The sequence below is a fragment of the Canis lupus genome, chromosome 14 (genome assembly GCF_048164855.1).
Source record: "Canis lupus baileyi chromosome 14, mCanLup2.hap1, whole genome shotgun sequence".
In the NCBI taxonomy this organism is placed as follows: domain Eukaryota; kingdom Metazoa; phylum Chordata; class Mammalia; order Carnivora; family Canidae; genus Canis; species Canis lupus.
In genome coordinates, this window is record NC_132851.1 from 3,388,713 (window position 1) to 3,415,605 (window position 26,893).

General features: G+C 34.5%; 1 protein-coding gene across 15 annotated transcripts in view; it reads left to right on the plus strand.

The window, feature by feature from the left end:
• VPS13B (vacuolar protein sorting 13 homolog B) overlaps positions 1–26,893 on the plus strand; it is a 733,948-nt gene that overhangs the window by 450,936 nt on the left and 256,119 nt on the right. For 13 of the 15 annotated variants that reach the window (XM_072773981.1, XM_072773974.1, XM_072773970.1 and 10 more), the window contains 3 exons: positions 10,859–11,062; positions 21,524–21,650; positions 25,182–25,325. In XM_072773981.1, coding sequence (XP_072630082.1) covers positions 10,859–11,062; positions 21,524–21,650; positions 25,182–25,325 — 475 coding nt within the window. Of the gene's footprint in view, positions 1–10,858; positions 11,063–21,523; positions 21,651–25,181; positions 25,326–26,893 lie in introns of those variants that run through there. The other 2 variants (XR_012006520.1, XR_012006521.1) reach the window with 1 other exon arrangement.

Below are 26,893 nucleotides of genomic sequence, written 5' to 3' on the forward strand. Positions count from 1 at the left end.
ATTTTAAACAAAAAGAAATATTCTATATACCAATTAAATTCTCTATAATTTAGCCATGGAAAAAAAAAGAATTGGTAAATACTACTTTCATATTATTACATTATACTCCTATTTTGTGCATTTGTGCACATGATCATTTAATATTTGTATAACTGAAATAAGGTGAGTTTTGTTACTGCCCCATCATAAAACCACTTGTTAATGTAAAATTTCTTATTTATTAAGGTTTGTACTAATTGAAAATGAATTTTAGTTTCCGAAAGATCTGAAATTCTTAGAAAATAATTTATTTATTGGATAAATCTATTCTTGCTCCTTTATCTTCATAAACCTCTCTTTCTTTTGAGAATGTGAAATTCATGATTCATATTTTAGTGTGCATTTTATCACTTGGACTAGAAATCTAGAGGAATCATTTTCTTACATAATGTTCTGTTTATACTCAAGGAATTATTGTAGGGTATATTTGTTCAAACTGAAGTCTCTGTATCCTCAGTGTACTTATGGATTTTATAATACAGAGTAAGTGAGAGCAGTGGATTCAGTTTGAAAGCAGACCAATAGCTTATTTCATATCCATTATAGTAATAACAATAACCAAGTGTCATGTATAGTTAGTAAACATGTTAATTAAAATTACCGATTTAATCAACTAAAGTAATCTTATGTAACTGGTACCATTATCCCCTTAAAGAGGAAACTGATATTGACTAAGCTAGCTGACTTCTCCAAGGAAATCTATCTTGTACGGTAGAACCAGAATTTGAATATAATTGTGACATTAAAATTCATGCTCTTGTGGTGCCTGGCTGATATTAATCAGTAGAACATGTGACTCTTGATTCTTGGGGGTTGTAAGTTTGAAGCCTACAATGGGTGTAGAGATTATTTAAAAATAAAATCTTAATAAAATTTATGTTAATATAGTTTAATTATACTGTACTTTCTTTGACCATAGAACTATAATGGTAGCCAACTGTCTTTTAAACATATGCCATTCATCATAGAGTGGGCTGGGCCAGAAAATGTAAGAGGATCCTGGGAAACCTATCTCTTTCACTGGAGATTTAATAGAGAAGTACATATACTGGCATATGTGAATCAATCCTGCTACTGAATGTATATAAAACATAAAATCTGAAGATGAAGCCTTAGTCACTAATATTGGAAGGGCAAATAGAAGAGAATCCAATAAAGGAGATTAAAGAAGAATATTTGAGGGAATGTGGAAGTACACCATATCATGGAAGAACATTTTAATGATGAGGAAAAATTGTTATAATAAGAGCTTCCGATATAAATCATTTACTCTGTGTCAGGTATTACTTTGCATGGAGTAATTTATTTGACTTCCTTCAGTGAATTCACTTTTCAGATGAATAAAATTGAATAAAATGAAGCACAGACACTTTAATTTGCTGAGAGACACCCAATGGTAGGTGGCAGAGCTAGAATTATCCATCCAGGCAGGCTAAGTCTGTGGATGCTAGACTGCCACTTTGAATTGTCAAATACCGAGAAAGGTTAGGTGAGTTAATGGCTAAAAGTCGTCCACTCGATCTGATAATTAGAAAATCAGTTGGGCATCTTTTCCAGGAAAATTTTAGAGAAGGAGTGGTGACACTTGATTGTTTATGGTTAAGAGAAAATAAATTGTGAGGAAATTGAAATACTGAGAGAAAAATAAGTTTCTGGCTAAAAGGGAATGTGAGAGAAAAGAGGGGATACCTAGAGAGGATGCAGGGTCTTAGGGAGAGCCTCTCTCTCTCATAAGGAGACTAACTCAACATAGTTTTGTCTGAAGAGAAGAAAAATATACAGGGAAGAAAAAGAAAAAGAATGATTGCTTTACAGTCCCTGAGGGAAATGAAAGGAACAAAGAAGAGTATTTTTTATATTCAACTTCATATATTAGAAGTCTACTATGTGTAAAGGCCTATGGCTACATACATGGAAGTGAGAAAATAGACACTGACCCAGCTTTCAAGGGTGGAGTAAATTAACAAAGATCTTGGCCTTGAAGAGAAGAGGTGCTTCCTCTATACAATTCTGTGACAGAAGCAGTACAAGTGTTCATTTCTTTGTTTTATAAAATAGCCTTGGATTTACTGGTTCTTGCTCCTTTCACTTCAGATACCAGAGACATGATGTTCCAGGTCAAAGAAGTGACTCCCAGTATTAGAATTTGGTATTAAAATCAATAAAAATGCTAGTTTACATTAAAACAAACAAGGGAGAAGGCATATTCCTCAGCCTCAGTCCAGACCTGCTGAATCAGAATTTTCTGTAGGTGAGAACATTTTTAACAAGCTCCCAGGTGATTCTTCTGCGCTCTAAGGATGAGAACCCTGGCCCTAAGTCATTGGTCATGGAAATCAGCAGTAGTCCTCAGACCTGATGGTCAACTTTTACATCCCCTGCCCAGTATACTGTCAAAATTACTGTCATTATAGATACTTGGTGATAAAAATGGAGACATTTGATCAACGTATATAAATTTTACTTCTTTTTACATTCCTATTTTCTGGCTTGTTTAATGTTTTGTAGATCTCAACTGAGCTGTAAGTAATGAATTTTATTTCTTTACAGTGAACTCCCAAGATATGCCTGTTCAGCAGTGAGCAGTCTAAATGGTTCAACATGAGCTGTTCCTTATGTAAACATACAAAAGGCCTGACCCAGACTAAATCAATTTAAAAAGGAAAACATTAAAGCTATGTTTCCTGTTATATACTTAAAGTCTTCTTTGGTTCCTTATGATTATATTATTGACTATTGCAGACTTTAGTTTAGCCTCCTACACCACCTGCTGAATGGTTCAAATGGTATGGGAGATGAGTTTCGGAAGGGCAAAGCAATTACAATTATAACTCCTACATTTTAGCCAATAAAGCAGCTTTTTGTGTTAAAGGCAAGGAAGTTATGGGCATCTTGACCCACACCCTTCCTGATTTGAATTGCTAAAAGGTCTTAAAGACTGTAATAAGGAGAAAGAGTAAAGTTCATAGAGCTTTTAGAGGTATGTGAGTTTGAGACAAGAAAATTTGATTCTATTTATGATATCAAACATTTCTAGGAAAAAAATAGGAAGTGAAACAATTTAAGCTTTTCTTATTAAGATATTTTCATGTATTTTCTCCCAGCTTTATTAAGATAAATTGAGAAATAAAAATTGTATATGTTTAAGGTCTACAAAGTAATAATTTAATGTAGGTGTATATTTTGAAACTATTACCACAGTCAAGCTAATTAACACATCCATCATTTTATAGTTATCTTTTTTATGAGAATTCTTAAGATCTGTATACTGTTAACTATCATCACTATGCTGTATACTAGATCCCCAAAACTACTTATAAGTTTGTATGTATTTGGTTTTCCCAGTTTTATTGAGAAATACCAGTAAGATGTACAGTATGATGGTTTGATTTTACATATAGTGTGAAATGAGTAAGACAATAGGTTCAGCTAATATCCATCTTTTCATATAGATGCAATAAAAAGAAAAGAAAAAAGCTAAAGAATAAAGGGGGAATGAGATGAGAACTCTTAGGATTTATTCTCTTACAACTTTCCTATAGATCATACAGCAATGTTAACTGTAGTCATCATATACATTAATTACATCCTCTAGCACTGTTATGTGCTAGACCTGGAAGTTTGTTCCCTTTAACCATGTTTCTCCAATTCCCACTTTTCCCTGCGCCTTTCCCCTGATAACTAAGTGTGATTTCTTTCTCCATCTTTGTTATTTTTGATTGTACATATAAATGAAATCAGACAATATTTATTTTTCTGACTTATTTTACTTAGCATAATGCCTTCAAGGTCAATCCATGTTGTCACAAATGATTTCTTTGTGTGTGTATGTGTGTGTATGTGTATGTATGTTTATGATTGAATAATGTGTTCCACCGCTTGTATATGTATATCACGTCTTTTTCCATTCATCCATTGATTACTTAGGTTGTTCATTATATTTTGTAAGGTAGACATTATTAATATTAGGCATCCTGGTCCTCACTAAAGCCACAAAGTTCTTTTCCTATGATGAGTTATGTAGCAAAGTATCATTTTAGTAGAATTCTTTGCTCTAAAGATTTTGCAGTTGTTATGCTGTGAAAATATAGTGCGCTCAATCAAAGCTTTCTTAATTAAAATGTATTTTTTACTTTTGGTTTGAAATCAAATTATTTTTTACTTCTAACAGGCTATTAAGTTATAAAGTCATTTACTTAGGGAAAATCACATTTTAAAAGTTGTAAAATTACTTCCAGCATTTGAAAAAATGAAAATAAATTATCAAATTGGCTGTATGTATTTATACCTTTAAAAAAGACCTAGTTAAATACATCTTTTATAAGACATCTTGCTCGCAGTGCTAATACGAGGTAATATGTGGTATTACAGAAAAAATATTTTGAATGTTTTTTTATTTTTTTTATTTTTTTATTTTTTTTGTTTTTTAAATTTAATATTGAAAAATAAAGTACTTTCAGTGTTCTATAATGACTGGAATAGGCTTTAAGTATCCATGAAACAAATGGGTATCTTATACTTTAAAAAATAAAGATTAGTGAATATTTCAAGTTGAGAAATAAAATCAAGTATTTTGTAGAAAATGAAGTAAATCAATGTGCCACTGTATGTTTTCGGACTTTAAAGAATTGAAAATAAGTCATAGGGATCAGGTAATTTGAAAGAAAAAATAGATTTTATTATCTAAGTCTAAAAAAAACTTACCCGGTATTCATTTTTGTCAGAGGAAAACCAAACCAAACTTGTAAAGTTTGTGAATATGAACTAATTCTTTAAAGTATATTTGACCTATTAACCTAATGAGCCAAATAGCCTACCTATAGTTTTTGTTAAGAGTAATTTAAATATACTTGGGAAAACACACAGGAATATGTTGTTTCCTGGATCTGTTATCTCAAGAGGCTAAAAAATTGAAGAAAATGTGTTTCTCAAAGATGCAACTGTATTTTTAATTGGCCTAAATTCTCTTACAACAAACTGTTTCTTGTCTTAGAAAGTAGGGGGTTTATTAAAACTAACCTGGCATGCTACTAAAATGTTTTTAGATTAATGAAACCGATCAAATTAGAAAATTTGGGTAGAATTCACTCAGTTTGACTAATTAAATGGAAGGTCAGTGGTGCTGTTTGCTTGGGCTTTTGTTTTTTTCATAATCTGAATGTATGCTTTATCCAGGTAAATCTTTTTCTTCTCACTTTCTAATCATTTCACTATTATTTAATATTTTCTACAGAATCTTAGAATCAAAGTAGAATGATTTTTTTTTTTCCTAACAGTTACTGAGGATTTTATGTTGTGGCAAGTTCTGTGCTAGGCTTCTTATCTCACTTAATTCTTATAATTTTATAAGACAAATTCAGATCTTTCTCTACTCTTTTTTTTTTAAGATTTTATTTATTTATTTAGCAGAGAACAAGCAGAAGGAGAGAGAGAAGCAGGCTCCCCGCTGAGTGAGGAGCCCGGCATGGCGTTCGATTCCAGGACCCTGGGATCATGACCTGGGCCAAAGGCAGATGCTTAACCAACTGAGCCACCCAGGCGCCTCTCTTTCTCTACTCTTGACTACTGTGCTACTACAAAGTTTCTGTAACCTTTTTGGTGGAGGAGAAAATACTAATTTGCTAGGCAATCCTGACCTGTGCACTGCACCCCATCACCCACAAAGGCTGGGCCTCCTGCAGTTCTCAGACACTTTGTGATGGAAGGGCCTGTCTATGACTCACTAGCCTATGGTTTCCCTTCCTTCCATACTTCTCTCCAACCATTCAGAACATCTTCAGGTTTTCTGCATTTGCTGCTCTCTCATATCTGTGAGCCTTTGAACCTGTTGTGTTTCCTCTGCCTGCAATAATTTTTAACTTTTTTCATTATATGAAATAATATTGGGCTTTTCTGAACTCCTTTAAACAATGCTGCTTCTTTTCTGAGCCCCCTAGTTTTGGGTCAGGGGTCCCATTTGCATTCTATACCTCACCTTTTCTAGCATTAAAGTCTTTGCAATAGCCTGTGGATTCCCAACTAGACTATAAGCTGTATTAGGGCAGGGTCCACAGAGGAAGCCAGTTTCTCTGTGGCCTGTCATGGAAACTAGCATGCAGCTCACTAAATAAATATTCTTTGAATGAATGAATGCAAGTTTGCTTATTGGTCATTTAGACGGGAAGATAGAGTTTTGACAGTCTTGAGTAAGGCACAGAATAAGGAAGAACTTGGTTGCTTTTCACTAGTTACGACATTAGCAGCAATTTTAACTGTCAAGATATAGTTTTAAAGTAGTCATTTTTACATAGAAAAAGAGCTTGCAAAAGGAGAAGTAGCATTATGTTTGGTGGAAGGAATGAGAGGGCACAAGCTTTATATCTTCAGGGACAGCAATAAGTTAGAGGAGAGATTTTTTTTCCATAATCAGTTGTAAAATCTTTGTTCCTAGAAACCTTTCTAATATCCCCTTATCTTTTTAATCTCTATAGCATCATAGTTTTTTTTTTATTACAAATATAAACTTATTAGGCTTTCTATCTTTAGCTCTTTCTTTTTTCCTTGAATTCTAGAGGTTTATATATTTTAGGCATTGTTGAACCTTCTCTTTTTTATTTCATTAATTTCTGTTCTTATTTCCTTTCCTCTATTTTTTTTTTTTAGTTTATTCTGTCTTTTTAAGTTTAGCTCATTAATTTTGAGCCTTACCAACATCCCCCACCCACCAGAGTTGTACATAGTTAAAATTGATGAACCTACACTGACACATCATAATCACCCAAAGTCCATGGTTTATGTTTAGGATTCACTCTTGGTGTTATACATTCTATAGTTTTGGACAGATGAATAATACAAGACACGTTATCCACAATCACAGTATCATACAGAGTATTTTCACTGCCCCAAACTGAGTACCTTTTCATCTACCTATTGGCCATTTATATGTCTTAGGAAAAATGTTTATTTCAGATCTTTGCCCATTTTTATATTGGTTATTTTATTTTTGCTATTTAGTTGTTTGAGTACCATGCATGACAAAACTGACAAAACTCCTTGCCAGATACATGATTTGCAAAATTTTCTCCTATTTCAGTGGTTGTCTTTTCATTTTGTTGATATTTTTCTTTGCTGAGCAGAAGCTTTTTAGTTTGGTGTACTCCCACTTATTTATTTTTGCATTTGTTGCCTTTTGCTTTTGGAGTCAAACCAAAGAAATCATTTCCAAGACAGATGCCAAGGAGCTTACCTCCTCTGTTTTCTTCTAGGGGTTTTGTAGTTTTCAAGTCTTCATAACTCCTGCATAACTATAGCTCAATTCAAAACCAGGAAATTGACACCATTGTAATCCACAGCTGTATTCAGATTCTGCAGTTCTAGGTGTACTCCTTTGTGTTTATATATGCATAGTTCTGTGCAATTTTATTACACATGTAGATTCTTGTAACCACCAATGCAATCAAGATACAAAACTGTTCTTTCACCAAGAGGCTCCCTAGAAGGGCTATTTTTAATTCACACTTTCACTGCTTATGTAACCCTTTGTGACCCCAGCTTTATATGTAGGATTTGTAATTAAGTTGATTTATCATCTTGGGTGGGCCTTGAGCTTATGTCCTGTGAAGTTAGCAGAGCAGAAAATCAGTGTTTTCAGGATTCAGCAGAAACCTTAAGAGCAAAAGCTGGCTTTGGCAGGTGCTTATTTATTAGTTTTCCTGGTTTTGTTGGGAGTGGTGGGTGTTGGGGAGTGGAAGGGGGACTTTAAGGTTTTGTTTGCTGGTGCCAGCTCTGAGATGTGTTTAAAAAGATACTTTAAATTTTTTTCAAGCATACTAGTTGTTTGAGTCTGAAGGTTCATTCAGGGTCTCTAATAACACCATATTTTAGAAACAGGTGACCCTGGAAATACTAAAGATCATTTATCTTTATAGTTTTCATTATGGTTTTTCATAATTAGAAGAGTAGACTTTGTTTTATTCTTGGTGCCTATGCATTTATGATTAGTTGATGATTAGATATACTATTCTTTCAGAATCATTTAGGATTCTATTCAGAAATGGTCATAAAATTTATAATGGGCCTCTTTATAGTTTAACTTCGTCATATATTTTATTTATCTCTGTATTTAGTTATTGAAATAACTAAGCACAGAGAAGTTAAGTAATTGCTCTATGCTCATGATCATTGGAAAGTCTAAGGATAAATCTCATGTGAATCTTTCACTTAACCTATTTTCTATAACTCAGATTTAAATGCTTTGCAATTAACTTTTAAGTTGGACTTAATATACCCAAATATTATACATTTCACTGAACTTTCAAATCAGGTTAAAATGACAGATTATTTAATTTCACACAAAAGGAGAGAATATAAAATCTCCAACCCTGATTCTTAACAAGTTTAGAATTTTAAAGTTTAGCATGTTCAGACCTATCTGGGTATCGCTCATTATAAAAACCATTTGCATAGGGAAGAAGAACCTGGGAGAAGTCATGTTTTCCACAGATAGATGGGAGACCTAAAGCTCAATCTAAAACCAAGAAAAAATATGGGGAATTTCAAGCCTATATGAAAAACTGTGATGAAATCCAGTGTTTAGTGGTTGCAATCTTGTGATTACACAGTGTCCATGTGCCAGGGAAAATAGACTGATGTTAATGCTGGGCTGAGTTACTTTGTCTTTTAACATAGCACTGATTGTACTTCCTGACATACTTTTTCTTCAAGGATTCTTAAAGTACTTTAGTTCACCTTAAAAATATATTTAGGGAATTTATTTAAAATGTAAAAAGTATTGGCTAGTTTAAAATGTAAAGAAATGTAACTTTTATAATCTAAGAAACAGGCTAGGCCACTAGCTGCCCAAGAGATTTGCTGTATGTCTAAACTTATGTGCATCCAAATCAAAAGTTTGCTATTTAAAAACTGTGCTCTTACTGCTATGGAGAATCATTTTGTATTTGTCCACATTTGCGTCCATTCAAGTCCGTGATTAAAACAGTATTTACTGATAGCATATATTTGGGAGAGATGAGTTTGGAGAAAGGTTGTTCACGAAAGTCTTCATAGAACGTAAAGTCTGAGATGGACCTTTAAGCAGAATTATACCAATATTCAAATGAATGGAGAGCATTCTACCAAAATGGGGATAATCTAAGTGTTACTTGCTCCCATCTCCACCATCATGAATTCTTTTTTTTTTTTTTTTTTGCTCTCATTAGGACAAATTGAAAAGGCTCATGTTCCCTTTTATAGGCTCTATTTCTAATATAATTATTTCATTCAAGTAAAATTTTAGGCTATTTTTCTTTGCCTGCCCATTCCTAGAATGCATTTCTTCTGAGTTAGAAAAGAGTAGGGAAGGAGAAACAACAATAGGTTGAACTTTACCTTAAGAATGAGAATTCATTCATCTTTCTCTGGCTCCTGCTGTGGTTTCTAGACCAGTATCTATTTGTTTCCCTGTTCCTTATTGTAACTCCCTCTGATACCTGTCTACCTGAACAGCCTGCTCATTCAATTCCAGTTCTTCCTGTGCTCCTCTCTTCACTTGAATTCATTAGTCTCAGCCTCACCTTGCCTGGCCCAGTTGATGCTGTCTCCATTCCTGAACAACTGGCCCAGATACCTGCCATTTTGAGTTGCAGCAGTTACCCACCTTCTGTCGGTATTTGACCAACCTCTGGGCATAGTCTCACCCACAGTGCTCATTTGCCATGGCTTAGTCTTTATCAGACTCATACCCACTTTTCTGTAGTTTTCACACCAGGACCTATGCTTCCTTCTCCTCACCTGCCACCTCCCCACTCCACCCCTACTCCCCTAATTCATTTCATTCATGTTCGGTTGATGTAATTGTATTTTTTTCTAATAGCTGCAGTTGTAGATTTTTTTAATATTTGTACTAATAAAATCACTTTTAGTCTCTATATTATTTAAATTTTTGTGTTCCTTGAAACTTTTATAAAGGCCTAGTGTTATTTTCCTTTTGATGACTCACTTTAAAGCATCTGTGACCCAACAAAACTAAAAAGTTCCCAAATTTACACACACTTAGGTTTATCTGGTCTCTGAACCCTGAACCCAGTTCTTTTCTTCCTACCATATTGCCTTGCTATTCTCATTCTAAAACCCTCACAAAAAATTTAACAATTCACTTCTTCTAATTTAGCTATATGCTACTGATATTTTTAGTCATTTGCTTAGCATTCGGTCCAGTAAGATCAAAGTTTCAACTGTGTATGGGCAAGTAATCCTTACTGTGTGTCACCATCAGCAAACAGTGCAGTCTATATGACACCTCAGTTATTAAAAGAATGGAGGGCTAGGGGTGGGGAAGTGCAAGAGATTGACAAAGCTCTATCCCCTTTCCTCTCAGGACTTGAAAGGCCTAAGGAAGGTAGGTGATTAGCATTGGAAAGAAGACTGGGTATTGAGTCAGAAAACCTGGGTTTAAGTTGTGGTTTTGCCACAAACTACCTTACTACCTTTGTCTGAGTCTTTCAATCTCTCTGAATTATTTTCTCTTTAGTAAAAATGGAGATAAAAATAGAGCCTTCCCAGCATATCAAGGACTGGAATCATGTATATGAAAGTACTTAGGAAAACTGTACAATGCTGGAAACTATAAAAAATCATTGTAGGGTAGATTACTGTACATGATAAGTTTGGGGTACGTTTTCAAGTCATCCAATGTGGTTACTTCCTAATACCTGCGTCAGAAATTTGATCAGCACAGTGAATCCATCAGGAATCCAAAGGGGGATAAAATGGTAATGATGCTGTTAGTGAATAAAATAAATAGATTATTTTATTTATTTACATTTTTTCATTGCCTTTATAGGAGAGCTTTGAACTTGGGAATTCTTCGAGACCCTGGATCAGAAATTGAAGATAGACAATACCAAATAGACCTGCATTCCATCAATATAGGTACTGCACAGTGGGATCAACTAAAACCAGAGAAGGAAAGTGGCACAGGAGGAGTGCTAACAGAGAGTGAAAGAAATTCTCAAAATCCAGCCCTTGAATGGAATATGGCCAGCAGGTAGGAAATTAGTGGGAAATGTTCTGCACTTTCTAATATTTCATTGCCAGAAGAACAGTTGGTGATACAATCTTCAGCATACCCAACCTAAGTGTTTGGGTACCACTTTTGCATTTCAGGACTGATGTAAAATATATTTTGGTAAGTATAGTTAATGATTTTGCTTGGAAATCTGCTAGCATTGTTAAACTGTAATTATTACAAGTTTAAGATTGTGTCAGCATTTAAAAAAAAATATTTCATTTATTTATTTGACAAGGAGTGAGCAAGAGAGAACATGTGCAAGCATGAATGAGGGGAGGGGCCGAAGGAGAGGGAAAAGCAGATCCCCACTGAGGAGGGAGCCAGATATGAGGCTCGATCCCAGGACTTGATCCCAGGGCTCTGGGATCAGGACATGAGCAGAAGGCAGATACTTAACGAATTGAGTCACCCAGACACCACCTGTCAGCACTTTTTTTAAAGCTTGCTATTTAAAAAAAATAAAAATAAAAATAAAAAGATAAAGCTTGCTATTTGATGAAAGGTTCTACTTCAGGCTAAGGATACATTCACATTTTCTCTTGCAATCCATTGTATTCAAGGAAGGTCAGATTTTTTTTTTTTAAGTCTCTCCTTTCTATTGATGATGATAAAAGGAGAAAAGTAACAAAAGCTGTAGGTTGCTTTAATTTTTTAGTCCACCTATGTTCACAGAGAACATTTTTGAAGGAATTAGCCCTGAATGTGAGCCTATAAGATTTGTAGAGAGCCGTTGCCATTTCACCCAGTCTACTTGTGGTTTCTCATCAGTTAGGTAGAATTGTTTCCTAGAACAAAGACACTAGGCATTAAAAATACTTTTGATATTGTTAACCTGGAGGTCGTTATGGTTTTAAAAAGTGCTGTTTTTTCATTTTTCTTTCTTTCTTCTTCTTTTTTTAAGATTTTTTATTTATTCATAGAGACACAGAGAGAGAGAGAGAGGGAGAAACACAGGCAGAGGGAGAAGCAAGCACCATGTAGAGAGCCTGACGTGGGACTCGATCCAGGGTCTCCAGGATCATGCCCTGGGTTGCAGGCAGCACTAAACCGCTGCACCACCGGGGCTGCCCTCTTCTTTTTTTTTTTTTTTTTTTGCTTGTAAGATTTACTAACTTCTGTTGCTTATAACACACCATAGCAGTTTATTTGACTGAATCTCTTTAAAACATTGTGTGTATGTAGACTTTATTGTCTGACTTTTACAGTGCTGATTGTTTTGGAGTTCTGCCCTTTTGCCCCCCAAAACTGTATTTATGTCTTGACATTAATAATAGCAACAACTTTAATAAGAGATTATAAAAGACATCGCTTTACCTAACTTCCTTAAATTAATTATTGTAGTAATGCTATGAGGTAAGAACTATTTTCCCTAATTCTATATGAGGAAACTGAGGCATAACCAGGTTAAATAATGTGCCTAAAACCAAGTACCAGATGGTAGTCTATACTCTATATAAGCTGCTTCTTTAGATACCTGTACTCTTTTCTAATTTCCTTGTAACTATTCATAATGAGCTTCTTTCAGCCTCCTGAAAATATGGTGTGTTACATACTGCTAGGCCTTGATATGTGATCTCTGCCTGGAACTATCTTAACCCACCCTATTCACTGGCCTAACTCCCATCCATTCATCAAGCCTCAGGAAGTCTTCCCCTGAGCCTTTCGGAGAGGAGTTGAGTTCCCCTTCTGTGTGCTCTTAACATATCACTTGGAATATTTAATTCTAATTATCTATGTACTTTGTCTGGGTCCCAAGGATAGAACTTCATCCAGTCCATTGATTTATCCCTGGCACAAAGCACTTTCATAGTATAAAAGTATTATTACAGGGCACCTGGGTAACCTAGTTTGTTAAAGCATCTGACTCTTGGTTTCAGCCCAGGTCCAGTCCTGATCTCCGAGTCATGGAATTGATACCTTTTTCAGGCTCTGGGATCAGCAAGGAGTCTTTAAGAGGTTCTCTCTCTCCTTCTTTCTCTACCCATCCTCTTCTCCCTCTCTCTCTCAAAAAAAAAAAAAAAAAAAAATAGTGTTGTTACAGCCTTTCATTGATAAGTGATTGAATGTGCCCCCTGAGTAGGAATGCAAATTTGGGTGAAAATTTTCCCACTTTTGGCCAGGTACATTTCAGGAGAGGGATGCAGACAACTCTGGTACACACCTTACATGCACTATACCAGTCCTGATCTGTAAACATCACATGATATATGAGTCAGGGTCAACTTCTGTCTTTCCTCCACACTCAGTTTTCACGTTCAGGAAGTTCTAGCTTACATAATCTATAGTTCATCTTAAGAACAACAAATTCAGGGATGCCTGGGTGGCTCAGCAGTTAAACGTCTGCCTTAGGCTCATGGCGTGATCCCAGGGTCTGGGATCCAGTCCCACATCGGGTTCCCCACGGGGAGCCTGCTTCTCCCTCTGCCTGTGTCTCTGCCACTCTCTCCATGTCTCTCATGAATAAATAAATAGATCTTAAAAAAAAAAAAGAACCACAAATTCTATCAACAAAGAAAGTGGGCCTTATTTCCTAGGAAATTTTATGATCATCTAGCCTTAACTAGATCTCTCTTATTTATACTTTAATTCATTTAAATAAACAGTTTATCTGTGTGTGTGTGTTTTACTAACTGAGTTGAAATTGACATTACACAAAATTAACCGTTTAAGGTGAACAATTCACTGGCATTTTGAACATTCACAATATTGTATAACCACCACTTCTATCTATAACCATCACCTCTGTCTCATTTTAAAACATTTTCTACACCCCAAAGTAAAATCACTTACCCATTAAGCACTTTTTTCTACATCCTTCTCCCTCCTCAGAGCCCCTGGCAAATGCCATCTGCTTTGTTTCTGTTGATTTAGCTATTCTAGACATTTCATATAAAAGGAATCATACCATATGTGACCTTTTGTGGCTGGATTCTTCACTTAACACAATGTTTTGGAGATTTTACAACATTATAGCATGTGTCAGTACTTCATTCTTAGTTATTGTTGGATAATATTCCACTGTATATAAATAAATACTAGTTTGTTTATGCATTTATCTATTGATGGACATTTGAGATATTTTTACCTTTTAGCTATTATGAATAATATTGCTGTGGATATTACTTGTGGACATTTGTACAAGTGTACAAGTACCTGTACTTGTACAGATACCTGTTTCAGTACTTGTTTTCAGGTATTAAGAATGAATGTCTAAGAGTAGGATTTCACAGTCAAATGGTAATTCTGTATTTAGCTTTGAGGAGCTGCCAAACTATTTTCCACAGTGACTGAACCATTTGACATTCCCACCAGCAATACTCAAGGGTTCTAATCTCCCCACATTCATAGCAACACTTCTTTTCCATTTTTTTTTTTTAACTTTAACCATCCTATTGGGTGTTGTTTCAATTTGTATTTCCATATGGCCAAAAATATCTTATTTCTTTGGAAAAATTTTTACTCAAGCCTTTTCCCTATTTTTAAATTGTTTTTTGTTGTTGTTGTTGTTGATGATGAGTTGTTGTTCTTTCTTTATTCTAAGTGCTATACCCTTACCTGATATATAATTTATAAATGATCTTTTCATTTCTTGAAAATAATCTTTGCACAAGTGTTTATAATTAATCTAAGACTCAATTGTCAAATTCAATGTAGTGGAAGTAGTGGATCATATGACATTCCTATTTTTAATTTTTTGAGGAACCTCCACACTATTTTCCACAGTGGCTGTGCTAATTTACATTCCCACCAACAGTGTACAAGGGTTCCTTTTTCTCTGCATCCTTGCCAGTACTTGTTATTCCTTGTGTTTTTTTATTTTAACCATTCTGACAAGTGTGAGGTGGTATTTCATAGTTTTGATTTCCGTTTCCTGATTTTGAGCATTTTTCAAGTTTCTGTTGGCCATCTGTATGTCTTCTTTGGAGACGTGTCTTCAAGTACTCTGCCTGTTTATTAATTAGATTGTTTGGGTTTGGGTTTTTTGATTTTTGTTTTTTTGGTGGTGAGTTATATAAGTTCTTTATATATTTTGGGTATTTACTCCTTATTAGGTGTTTTATTTGCAGATATCTTCTCCCATTCAATAGGTTGCCTTTTTGTTTTGTCGATGGTGTCTTTCATTGTGTAAAAGCGTTTTATTTTTTTGTAGTCCTAATAGTTTGTTGTTTTTAAATTTTTTATTTATTATTTGAGAGAGAGAAAGCTCACATTCAAGCACAAGTTGGGGGGAGGGGCTAAGGGAGAGAGAGAATCTCAAGCAGACTCCATGCTCCAGTGCAAGACTTAATCTTACAACCCTGAGGTCATGACCTGAGCCAAAATCAAGAGTTGGACGCTTAACTGTTGTCCCAGTAGTTTAATTTTGCTTTTGTTTCCCATGCCTTAGGAGACATATCTAAAAAATGTTTCTGTGGTCAATATTGAATATATTATTGCTTGTATTCTCTTCTAGGATTTTTTATGATTTTAGGTCTCTTATTTAGGTCCTTAATCCATTCTGAGTTTATTTTTGTGTATGGTATAAGAAGGTAGTCCAGTGTCATTCTTTTGTTGTTCGGTTTTCCTTGCACCATTTATTGAAAAGACTGCCTTTACCCCATTTTCTTGTCTTCTTTGTCATAGATTAATTGAACATGTAAGCATGGGTCTATTTTCTGGGCTGTCTTTTCTGTTCCATTGATCTATTGTCTGTTTTTGTGCTAGCACCTACTGTTTTGATTACTACAGCTTTGTGGTCTATCTTGAAATCTGGAATTGTGATCCCTCCAGCTGTTCTTTTTTTCTCAAGATTACTTTGAGTGGTGCAGGTCTTTTGTGGTTCCATACAAATTTTATTATTATTATTTGTTATAGTTCTGTGAAAAATGCTGTTGATACTTTGATAGGGATTGCATTGAATCCATAGATTGGTTTGGGTGGTATGGATATTTTAACAGTATTAATCCTTATAATCCGTGAACCTGGACTATATTTTCATTTGTTTGTAGCTTCAGTTTCTTTAATAAATATTTTATAGTTTTCAGAGTACAGATCTTTTACCTCATTGTTTAGGTTTATATTCCCAGGTATTTTATTCTTTTTGATGACTAAGGTCTATGTTTTATTCTAAGAGTATTATGGATTAAGCTCTTATAAATAGATTGTTGCTCCATTTTTGAGGAGTTTTTGTTTGTTTCTTTTTATATATGGTATGAGGTAAAAGTCTAACTTCCTTTTTTTGCATGTGGATATACGATTGTCCCAATACTGTTTGTTGAGGAGACCATTCCTTCCCCTGTTGAATGGCCTTGGCATGCTTTATAAAATTAAGACTTTTGAACATCAATTAAATGCCATAGGATGTCTTTTACACTGGAGAAACAAAATGAAATGATTTCTGGTATGCTCCTGTCCCTTACAGAGCTCAGTGTCCAGTCAAAGAATTAATAGTTAATTACCTGTTAGAGTGCAGGGAGTAAAGTACTATGGTAGACATAAATATAGGATGTTTAGGATTACAGAAGAGCCACATTACAATCAGAATAAATGTATTCCATGTACATGGGACATCTCAATCTAAGAGATATGACAGAAACATAATACAATAAATCTAAAATTGACATAGGTAAAAAAATAGAAATATTGAGGAAAGAAATTAATGAATAACTCTATAGATGGGTTTTCAGGGAAGCTCTCATGGAATACACAGCTTCTGAATTTGTTTCCATAGAGTATGAGTGGCAGGAGAGATGAGGGGGCACTTTGAACCTTATAAGAAAGCAGTAGATCCAAGGGCTAGAAGTATGAAAATGTGGCATGTTTTACACACTTCTGAATACTCAGTACAGAATATTAAGCTTGGCACATAATAGGTACTTAATAAAGAGTTGAGTGAATTGATGAAAGGTTGAATGATTAAACAATTAAGTAGAACTAGTAGATCAAGTGACTGAATGTTTCTAAGAGATACTGATTCAAATGAAGATAAGAGATCTTAAATCTGATGTAGTTTAGTAGTGACAATCTTGATAGAAATATAAATAAAGACAAATACCCACCATTTGCTTCAACGTGGATGGAACTGGAGGGTATTATGCTGAGTGAAGTAAGTCAGTCGGAGAAGGACAAACATTATATGTTCTCATTCATTTGGGGAATATAAATAATAGTGAAAGGGAAAATAAGGGAAGGGAGAAGAAATGGGTGGGAAATATCAGAAAGGGAGACAGAACGTAAAGACTGCTAACTCTGGGAAACGAACTAGGGGTGGTAGAAGGGGAGGAGGGCGGGGGGTGGGAGTGAATGGGTGACGGGCACTGGGTGTTATTCTGTATGTTAGTAAATTGAACACCAATAAAAAATACTTACCCAAAAAAAAAAAAATAAATAAATAAATAAATAAATAGAATCTTAATATGATTATACTTTTGTTTTTCAATTGGCATAGGTAAAATTCAAGATACAAAAAGAATATTCAGTGAAGAATATCTTTGTTTCCTCCCTTAACTAATTTGAAATAATAGCCTTTTTAAGGTTTTCCTTCATTCCTCCTACATATATTACTCAGCTTTTGTCTTTAATCAAAATGTGTTTCTGTGTGTATGTTGGGGAGAAGGGAGTAAGGAAGTTAAGCATAAAAATTACCACATTTTAAGATTTGTAGATCTTCTCCTAAAACCTCAGTTTTTCAGTTGAGAAAATACATTAGGATTCAGTCAGGTCAGCAGAACCATTGTATTATAGCATTAGGGATTTATTTTAGGAATAAGACCTTGCTTAATTGTGGCAGAACCTGTGAGTTAAGGATCTAAAGGGGACTGTGAATCAGGGACAGGTCACAGGCATGCCCAGCCACTGGAAGGAAGGACCACCGGAGGCTGATAGAGCAGCCCCTGGAAGGCTTTTGCCTCTTTGGAGGGGGTGAGCCTGCAAACGGGTCAGGAAAAAGAACTGGTCACAGAACCTAAAAGAGGGAAGACAAGTTGGAATCTGCTAGCACTGCTGAGTGGAATTTCACTGTTTTACAAAGCATGACTTCAAGAGAATACTGGCAAGTATTTATTTCCCTTATATTTCCAAATCTCATGCAATTTTCTCTCTAAACTCTGAACCATTCTTATTCTTAGCAAGTTGTTACAGAACAAAACCACCATAAGAAACTAAGTTTGGAGAGGTTCCTTACCTTGTGCAATGTCACTTAAAAGTAGAGCTAATGATTTGCTTCCCCTCATTCAACTACTTTTCTTATACTCCGTGTTCTGACCCCTTACACTTAGGTGAAAGTTCATTGTTAGTTAATCACTTTTTTTTTCTTTTTCTCTTAGCAACCATTTTTACTATGTCTTAGTTTATTTTATAACCTGAGGAAATGAAGTACTGAGAATTAAAATAACCTGTACTGATGTCTGCCATATGCAGGTTACACATCTAGTCAGTGTTGCAGTTTTACATGGTAATTTGTGCTTTGAGGTGTGTGAGGGGGAGTAGGTAGTGGATTTTCTTCCTTACATATCAACTAAGGGTGTCCTTGGCAGCTGAAAGGGTAGCATAGAGATAAAAGGATAGATCTGTCTTGGCCAGTCTTGTTTCTTAGCAAAGTTACTTACTTATCTACATTCTGTTGATACTTAAATCAGAAATTGTTTAAATTGAATATAATCACAATAGTATATCATAAAATTTTAAAACTTCCTGTAGTGTCAATGAATTTGTAGTTCTTACAGCCACTAACATCATATAAATATAGATAATAATGCCTTAATTGATCCAAAGCCCTAAATAGGCAGGTTTCCCTCCTTCAGCATTTTGCTTTTAAGAGAAGGATCCAAACAAGATTATATCAACATTTGCTTAAAACTATATGTACAACACATAACTTTTATATATTATGCAGCATTATTCTGTGAGCACTGCACTTGGTATATCAATACATGTTATTAAAGCTTTAAATATAAAATAAAATAACAGGGAACCCTGGGTGGCACAGCGGTTTGGCGCCTGCCTTTGGCCCAGGGCGCGATCCTGGAGACCCGGGATCGAATCCCACGTCGGGCTCCCGGTGCGTGGAGCCTGCTTCTCCCTCTGCCTGTGTCTATGCCTCTCTCTCTCTCTGTGTGACTATCATAAATAAATAAAAATTTAAAAAAATTTAAAAAAAAAATAAAATAAAATAACATAAATCCTCTGACCATTTTTCCCTTGGTAGATTCCCATTCATACCCTCAATTTGTAATGTCCTTTTCTGTGAGAAACATTCAGCAGTCCCCTGACTTCTCCCTCCTCCACAAAGTTTTATTTTGAACTTTTTCTTTGAAAAAAGAGCTATCAAGTAGAATTAGATGCAGGAGTTTCAGACTATAGGTATAAACAACTCAAAACTATAACCAGAGCTATTAACAATTGAATATCTCCATAAAATTGAATTAAGTTGACATTTCAATATAGCTATGCTCATAAGACTTCTTTTAGAGACTGAACTAAATATAATACTTGTGATCTCCATCACAAGTATATAACCATAGTTTTGGTTCATTAGTTTGGGGTAATTTTTGTTTATTTCTTCTTGTTTTGCTTTGTTTAGAGAATTTTCTCAAATGTATATTCTAGTTTATTGATTTTTTCTTGAGCTATATGTAAAATGCTATTTACCCACCTGTTATGTATTTTATTTATTTTCCATTTCTCGAAAAAATTTTAATTTTGAATCCTATGCTCTTATCTAGTAAAATATTGGCAGAATTTAATTCTTGTCATGATTTTTTCAGTATTTCTTTTGAAGTATTTCAATCTATAAAAATTTTTAATGATTTAAAATTATATACGATTACCTCCAAGACTTACAAGAAATAACACAAAAGAAGAGTTAACATTATGTACCATAAAAGTTAAAGTTTTATAGGACCATTGACTTAAAATTTTTTTAAATTTCCAAAGCCATAAGTCTTTCATATGTTGTGTTACTGATTTAATTCATCACATAATAGAGAAAAATATGATATGTATAAATATTCTTTATTTGGGAGGAAAAGAGTATTTATTTGCTCTTATTTGGTTTCCTGCCATCTTTTCCATTTTAAGGTATTTTTAATACATCATATATTTTAACATTCCCTTGTGAGAGCACATCAGATGTTACATGTTCCATTTTATGGAACTCAAGCTATTCAGCTATAATTACGGTGTCTCTCAGGATCACAACCTTTCCTCTGTATTCACAGATTTTAATACTTCTTCCTGTTACCCTCCATTCACCAGATCTCTTAATTCTTTAAAATTGACTTTCATGAAATCCAATACCTATGTGTCACAGAACCAGATGATCCAATTTGCTTTTTTGGCAGACACCATGTAAAGCTCTGCCCATTGCAAATTTGAACAAAATATACTAGTACTTTCTATTTTCTAGACTACTCTGGTAGAAAAGGATGTAGAAAGACTTGAGTTTTTATCTGAGCTTTTTCATGAGATAATTTATGCCAGTTCCCTCATTTCAACTTTTATCACTTTATAAGTGAATAGTAGAGACATATTTATAAGGAATATTAAGTTAATAGTTCCAAGGAACTATTGAGGTACAGCTTGCTAGTAAAACATAGAACTATATTATTTCATTAAGTGAAAAGTTAGGATATGGATAGTAGACTAGAAGAACTCTCCTAGCACAAGTGTTAGTTCCTCAGTAATGTTTTCCAGTTTCATCACCTACCATGTATGCAGTACTTCCTTTGAAATTATTAGCATTTGGTAATTTTGAATATAAAGTAGAGATACTGTGCTGAATAACCGATCAAAGATGAGAATGTATAAAGTAGAATTAAAATAGAGTCCAAATACTATTTTGCTATTAGGCCCAACAGTGGAACCTTTGTTCCTACTAGGTGGCCTTACCCTTGCCCCTGATCTTTATTTCCTTGTAGGTAATATGGGGCTAGTAATGGATTTCACTTAACATGCATGGTTGTTGTGAAGAAGCATTCAGTATCAAAGTCACAAAAGCTATTTCATGAACCGTATATGCAATAATAATCTGTGAACTCTGATGGTTCTTAGAGCTTAAAAAAAGGAGGTCGTCCAAGATTAAGAGGATATACTTGTGAACCTAATGAGGTTGGAAAGATGGCAGTTGTCAACTAGAAGGTCAAAAATGTTAAGAATAGGAAAAAATGATCACACAAGAGGAAGGTTATTATTATTGGTAGAAAAAGGTACTAAACTATTTATAAGAACAAAAGGAATTAAAAACAGTAATTTGTTGAAAAGATGTGACTATGAAATAAATTGCATCTGAATTTCTCAGTAATTTTTTCTTTTATTGATCTGAGGTTAAGAATTGAAGTTGTAAAACTGTGATTATAAAATGTACAAATATAACTGTCATACATGTTTGTGGTGCAAAAACTTGTACAAATTTAATGAAAAAAAATGAAATGGCTAATAATTTTTCACTCTATCTTTTAGCATACGGCGACATCAAGAAAGAAGAGCAATTTTGACTCCCATTTTAACAGATTTTTCTGTCCGAATAACTGGAGCACCTGCTATCATTTTTACTAAAATAATTTCTCCAGAAAATATGCACACTGAGGTGAGAACTTAATTTAGGTTTCATTTTAGGCTATGTAATGGAGTATCTTCTCTTTGTAAATTAGGGGTTCTTAGTTTTAGTGCGCACAGAATGTCAAATTGCTTATTATTAATAAGTTATTATTGTATGTAACTAAAAATTAATACCTTCTAGCACTGTTTTGTTATTGCTTTCTTTAAACTCTTTAAAATATAGATTTTTTTGCATTTAAATTAATATATTTGTTATTTTTTTCTTTTGTTATTGCTTTTTATGTAGTAACTCATTTAATCCTTATAACACTCCTATTAACTTCTTCTATCCTCATTTTTATTTTTTTTACTGTGAAATGTTCAATTTTGTTGCTTTTATTTTAAAATATATTTTTGCTATAATTTTTAAAATTTTTTGTATCAATTTTTTATTTACATTCTAGTTAACATACAGTGTAATATTGATTTCAGAAGTAGAATTCAATGATTCATCACTTACATACAACATCTAGTGTTCATCACAAGTGCCCTCCTTAATACCCATCACCCATTTAGCTCATCACCCACTTTCCTCCCCTCCAATCACCACTCTCCATTTGTTCTCTAAAGTTAAGAGTTTCTTATGGTTTGCCTCTTTCTCTCCTCTTTTTTTTTTTTCACATCCCCTGTGAAACAGATGAACATCTGTTTGTTTCTTAAATTCCACCTATGAACAAAATCATATCATAAGGTATTTGTCTTTTTCTGACTGACTTATTTCAGTTAGTATAATATACTCAAGCTCCATCCATATCATTGCAAATGGCAAGATTTCATTCTATTTCATGGCTGAGTAATATTCCACTGTATATATATACCACATCTTGTCTATCCTTTCATTAGTTGATGAACTTTTGGACTCTTTCCATAATTTGGCTATAATGCTGCTATAAACATTGGGGTGCATGTCCCCCTCTCAAGTCATATGTTTGTATTCCTTAGGTAAATACCAATAGTGCAATTGCTGGCCCTTCTGAGATATTTACTGAATGAATAAAAAAACATATAAAAAAAAGTTAAAAGTAGATACCTTGAGTCATTCAGTATTTTTTTAAAAGATTTATTTATTTATTTTGGAGAGAGGGAAAGAGTGAGCATGCAAATGCATGGGGGGACAGGCAGTGGGAGAGACTCTTCAAGCAGACTGCCTGCTGAGCTCCATGGAGCCAGACACAGGGCTCCATCCCATGAGCCATGAGATCATAACTTGAGCCAAAATGAAGAGTCTGCCACTCAACTGACTGAGCCACCCAGGTGCCCCACTATCCTTTTATAGATGAAGAAACTGAAGCTTAGAGAAGCTAACTCAATAACTTGTCCATATTTTCACAAGTAGTAAGTGGCAAAGCATGGTTTGAACCCAGGCTGGTCTGGCTCCAGACCCTGCACTCTTACTTAACCTCTTTCTAATGAAAGCAACAACACTGAGAGAGAACTCATTTCTGATCTGGATGACTTTATTTAGTATATAGAGAATTTTACATGGATTACCTGACTTAGTCCTCACAACATCCTTGTGAAAGCAATACTAGGGGATCCCTGGGTGGCTCAGCGGTTTGGCACCTGCTTTGGGCCCAGGGCACAATCCTGGAGTCCCGGGATCGAGTCCCACGTCCGGCTCCTGGCATGGAGCCTGATTCTCCCTCTGCCTGTGTCTCTGCCTCTCTCTCTCTCTCTGTGTCTATCATAAATAAATAAATAAACCTTTAAAAAAAATAAGAAAGCAATACTATTAGTATCCATGTTTTATAGATCTGAAAACTGAGATCTAAAGAGGTTAGGTAACTCAACCAATGTTACTAGCCAGTTACTGGTGGATCCAGGTTTCAAGACTGATCACTATGGTGTACTGCCTCCATGCTTAGAATAGAAATGTAATAATAATGTGATCCATCATAATTTTAAAAGTATTCTTCTTAGAAATTTATATTTTGCTAGGGAATCTGTGTGGCTGAGGCAGTTAAGCGTCTGCCTTCGGCTCAGGTCATGATCCCAAGGTCCTGGGATCGAGCCATGCATCTGGCTCCCTGCTCAGCAGAGGAGTCTGCCTCTTCCTCTCCCTCTGCTCCTCCTACCTGCTCATGTGCTGTCTCTTACTCTCTGTCTCTCTCTCTCTCAAATAAATCTTCAAAGAAAAATAAATTTATATTATGCTAAAAACTTTGTAAACTTTTTGGTCATTCACAGTTACAGGCAGTTATTATGAAAAGTTCAGAAAAAATAAGATTAAATATTACTCTAAGCTGGTTAAACTTCATTCACTTATAAAAATAATGTTTTGTATATTTTATTTATTTAATGTTTATAATTGCCCTATAGCAAAAATTAGGTTAAGCATAGTATCTTATATCCACCAAGATGTATAAAAATTAAATAGGTGTACTACTATCTTATAGCAATTTAGTAACATGAATATATTTCTTTTCATCATTACTTGAGGAATAAATGAATTCTAACTCTAATAAGTAAATACAGGGAACTTGTGGGGGAAAAGGTTATTTAATCACAAAAGGAAAAGGAATATTCATTTCTAACATGCTATTCTTTATGGCTGTATTAAAATCTACTCTAAGCCATGTACTTTGCATTTGGGCCCCTCATAAGTCTCCTTAAATCCATTCCTTTAAATGACACTAGTAAGGAGAAGGTTCATTGGGCATTTCCAAGCATTCGAACTTTGTCCACATTCACTTCATGACAGGAGACAGAACTTCTGCTTTAGTAAGTGAAACTTTGGGGTTTTTTTTTTTCTTCTTTTTTCCTTCTCTGAATGGTTTTCTAATGATGAATGTTGGAATGATTTAAGTTATGCAGAACCCCACCAGTTAAGTAGTGGACATCTACCTAAAGCAGCCAAGATTTTAGCAGCTTGAAGAAGTGAAATTAATTAGTCTAGCTGTCTTTGGCTTCAGCACTATTTTGTTATAAATCATTTGGAGTGTATGCTTTGGAGAATACTCAAACCATACCACTTGTGATTGTAATTGCTTGCCTACAATTGCCAGTTTACATCTGTCTGCCCAACTAAATTGTGATCTCCCCAAGAGCAGGTTTCCATTCAAAGCCAACCTATTCTTTCTGCTATCCCTAGCAGCTGAGTATACTGCATGTTACTTAGGAGATGCTCAGTAAATATTTGTTAGTGTGAATGAATGAACAGGATTTGGCTAAAGAATTACATCATCACTTACATATGGAAATGATGTTAGTAGTTTGAAGTATAAAATGCCAGATGTATATGAAATGGTAAAAAAAAAAAATTAATGTTTGTGTTGTTTGTTTCCCTGTAACTAGTGCATGGCCCAGTGCACAGCAGGACCTCATAAATGTTTATTAAATTAATCCATTAAACTATGTTGAGTGGTTGTGCTCTCCATCTCTGCTATTCTCATTAACGTATGAACTTGAGTCCCAGGAGAATTCATCAACATAGTAAAGGTCAAATAAGTAAGAATGACAAATTATCATCTAATGGCTATCATGTATCTTTATGTATATTCAACTTTTTTTTCTCCTCCAGGAGATTTTAGTGTGTGGCCATTCCTTGGAAGTGAATATAACCACAGATCTGGACTTCTTCCTAAGTGTGGCTCAAGTTCAACTCTTACATCAGTTAATAGTAGCAAATATGATTGGACTAGAACCATCAAGCAAGGCCAAAGAGGTAACTGTTACCTGATTTTGATTAGTCTTACTGCATTTGTGCCAACTTGACATTCATAATAGGAAAACTAGAATTAAATGTTTTCTGCTAATTATTCTATATTTAATTTTATTCAAAATATGATCATATATTATTTTGAATTGGTGTTCTTTATTTTTGAAATTTGGTCTCTTTTCGTATCATATACTTTTGCAAAATGTCTGTGGCCTACCCTCAGAAAAGCCTCTATTAAAAATATGGTTTTGGTATCCTGCTGCAATTTTTAAAGTACAACACAAGAAACATGGTATAGCTTTCACTTACATACATTACAGGGTTCAGGACTCTTTTGGAAGTGAACATGCAATAGCACTATGGGAATATCTTCAGTAAATAACTTCTAAAGTATTCATTTTCCATGCTCAGTGAAGAACAGACACAATCATAAAAGTTGAATGCCTGCCTAGAATTTTAATTTTGATCCGGTGTTCATTGGACCCGGCATTGTAACCACAAAGCATGTCAGCATGAAACAAAGGACGCTGCTTATTAGATGCTTCTCAAGATATGTTTTCTTTGCTTTTTGTTTCCATACTTCTATAATCATATCTGTACTTAAAGTATATCTCCTATAAAAACTCAAGTGAAGAAACAGTTTATCTGTGAAAAGGAAATTGGTTTTATTTTAGTCAAGAGTTATACAGAAGACTAAGTTCTATTTATAGTTCTCAGTATTTGCTGAGAGCTACTTGATGCTAGGCAATGTGCCACGCATTTTCATGTAAGTTCATTCATTGTATCTCTCAGCATATTATCACAACCACCTTGTGAGGTTGATATGGACATTTTTAACATTTTATGTTTTAGGGTCTTGGGGCTCAGAGATGGTAAGTGACCTGCCTGAAGTCACTCATACATAACTTAAAAACAGTGGAACTGAAATTTTAATTTAAGTCTTTCAAGTCAGTGCTCTTTCCATTCTACCACAGTTTGTGGATTATAACTATTATATTAGTCTCTTAATCATCTTTATTTTTTAAAAATTATTTTAAAATGATAAAGCTTTTACCTTTTATATCTGAAGATACTAGACCATCTTTTACCACTCATGACCTCTATTTGCTCAGTATCTCTTTTTTCTTGTTTTTTTAATTGAGAGAAAGCAAGAGAGAGTGGGGGGAGGGGCTGAGGAAGATGGGGAGAGAGAGAATTTTAAGCAGACTCCACACCCAGCACAGAGCCCTACTCAGGGTTTGATCTCACAACCCTGAGATCATGACCTGAGCTGAAATCTAGAGTTGGATGCTTAACCAACTGAGCCATCCAGGTGTCCTTTGCTGTATCTTTTTTTAAAAAGGCTGTAGAGCTATGCAGTTTCTAAAATATCAATTTTTTCTAATACACATTATTGGATCCATAAGGATGTAATTATAAGACCTGAAAATAAATAAAGCAAAAAATATTTCCCTGTGGCATTTTTGATGAAGTCCTTAAAGCAAATTGGGTTGGAAACAATATTTTACATTCCTATATTGTTTGTGCCAAGTGTATAAATCTCTTACATCAGTGAAATCTAATTCATAGGTTTC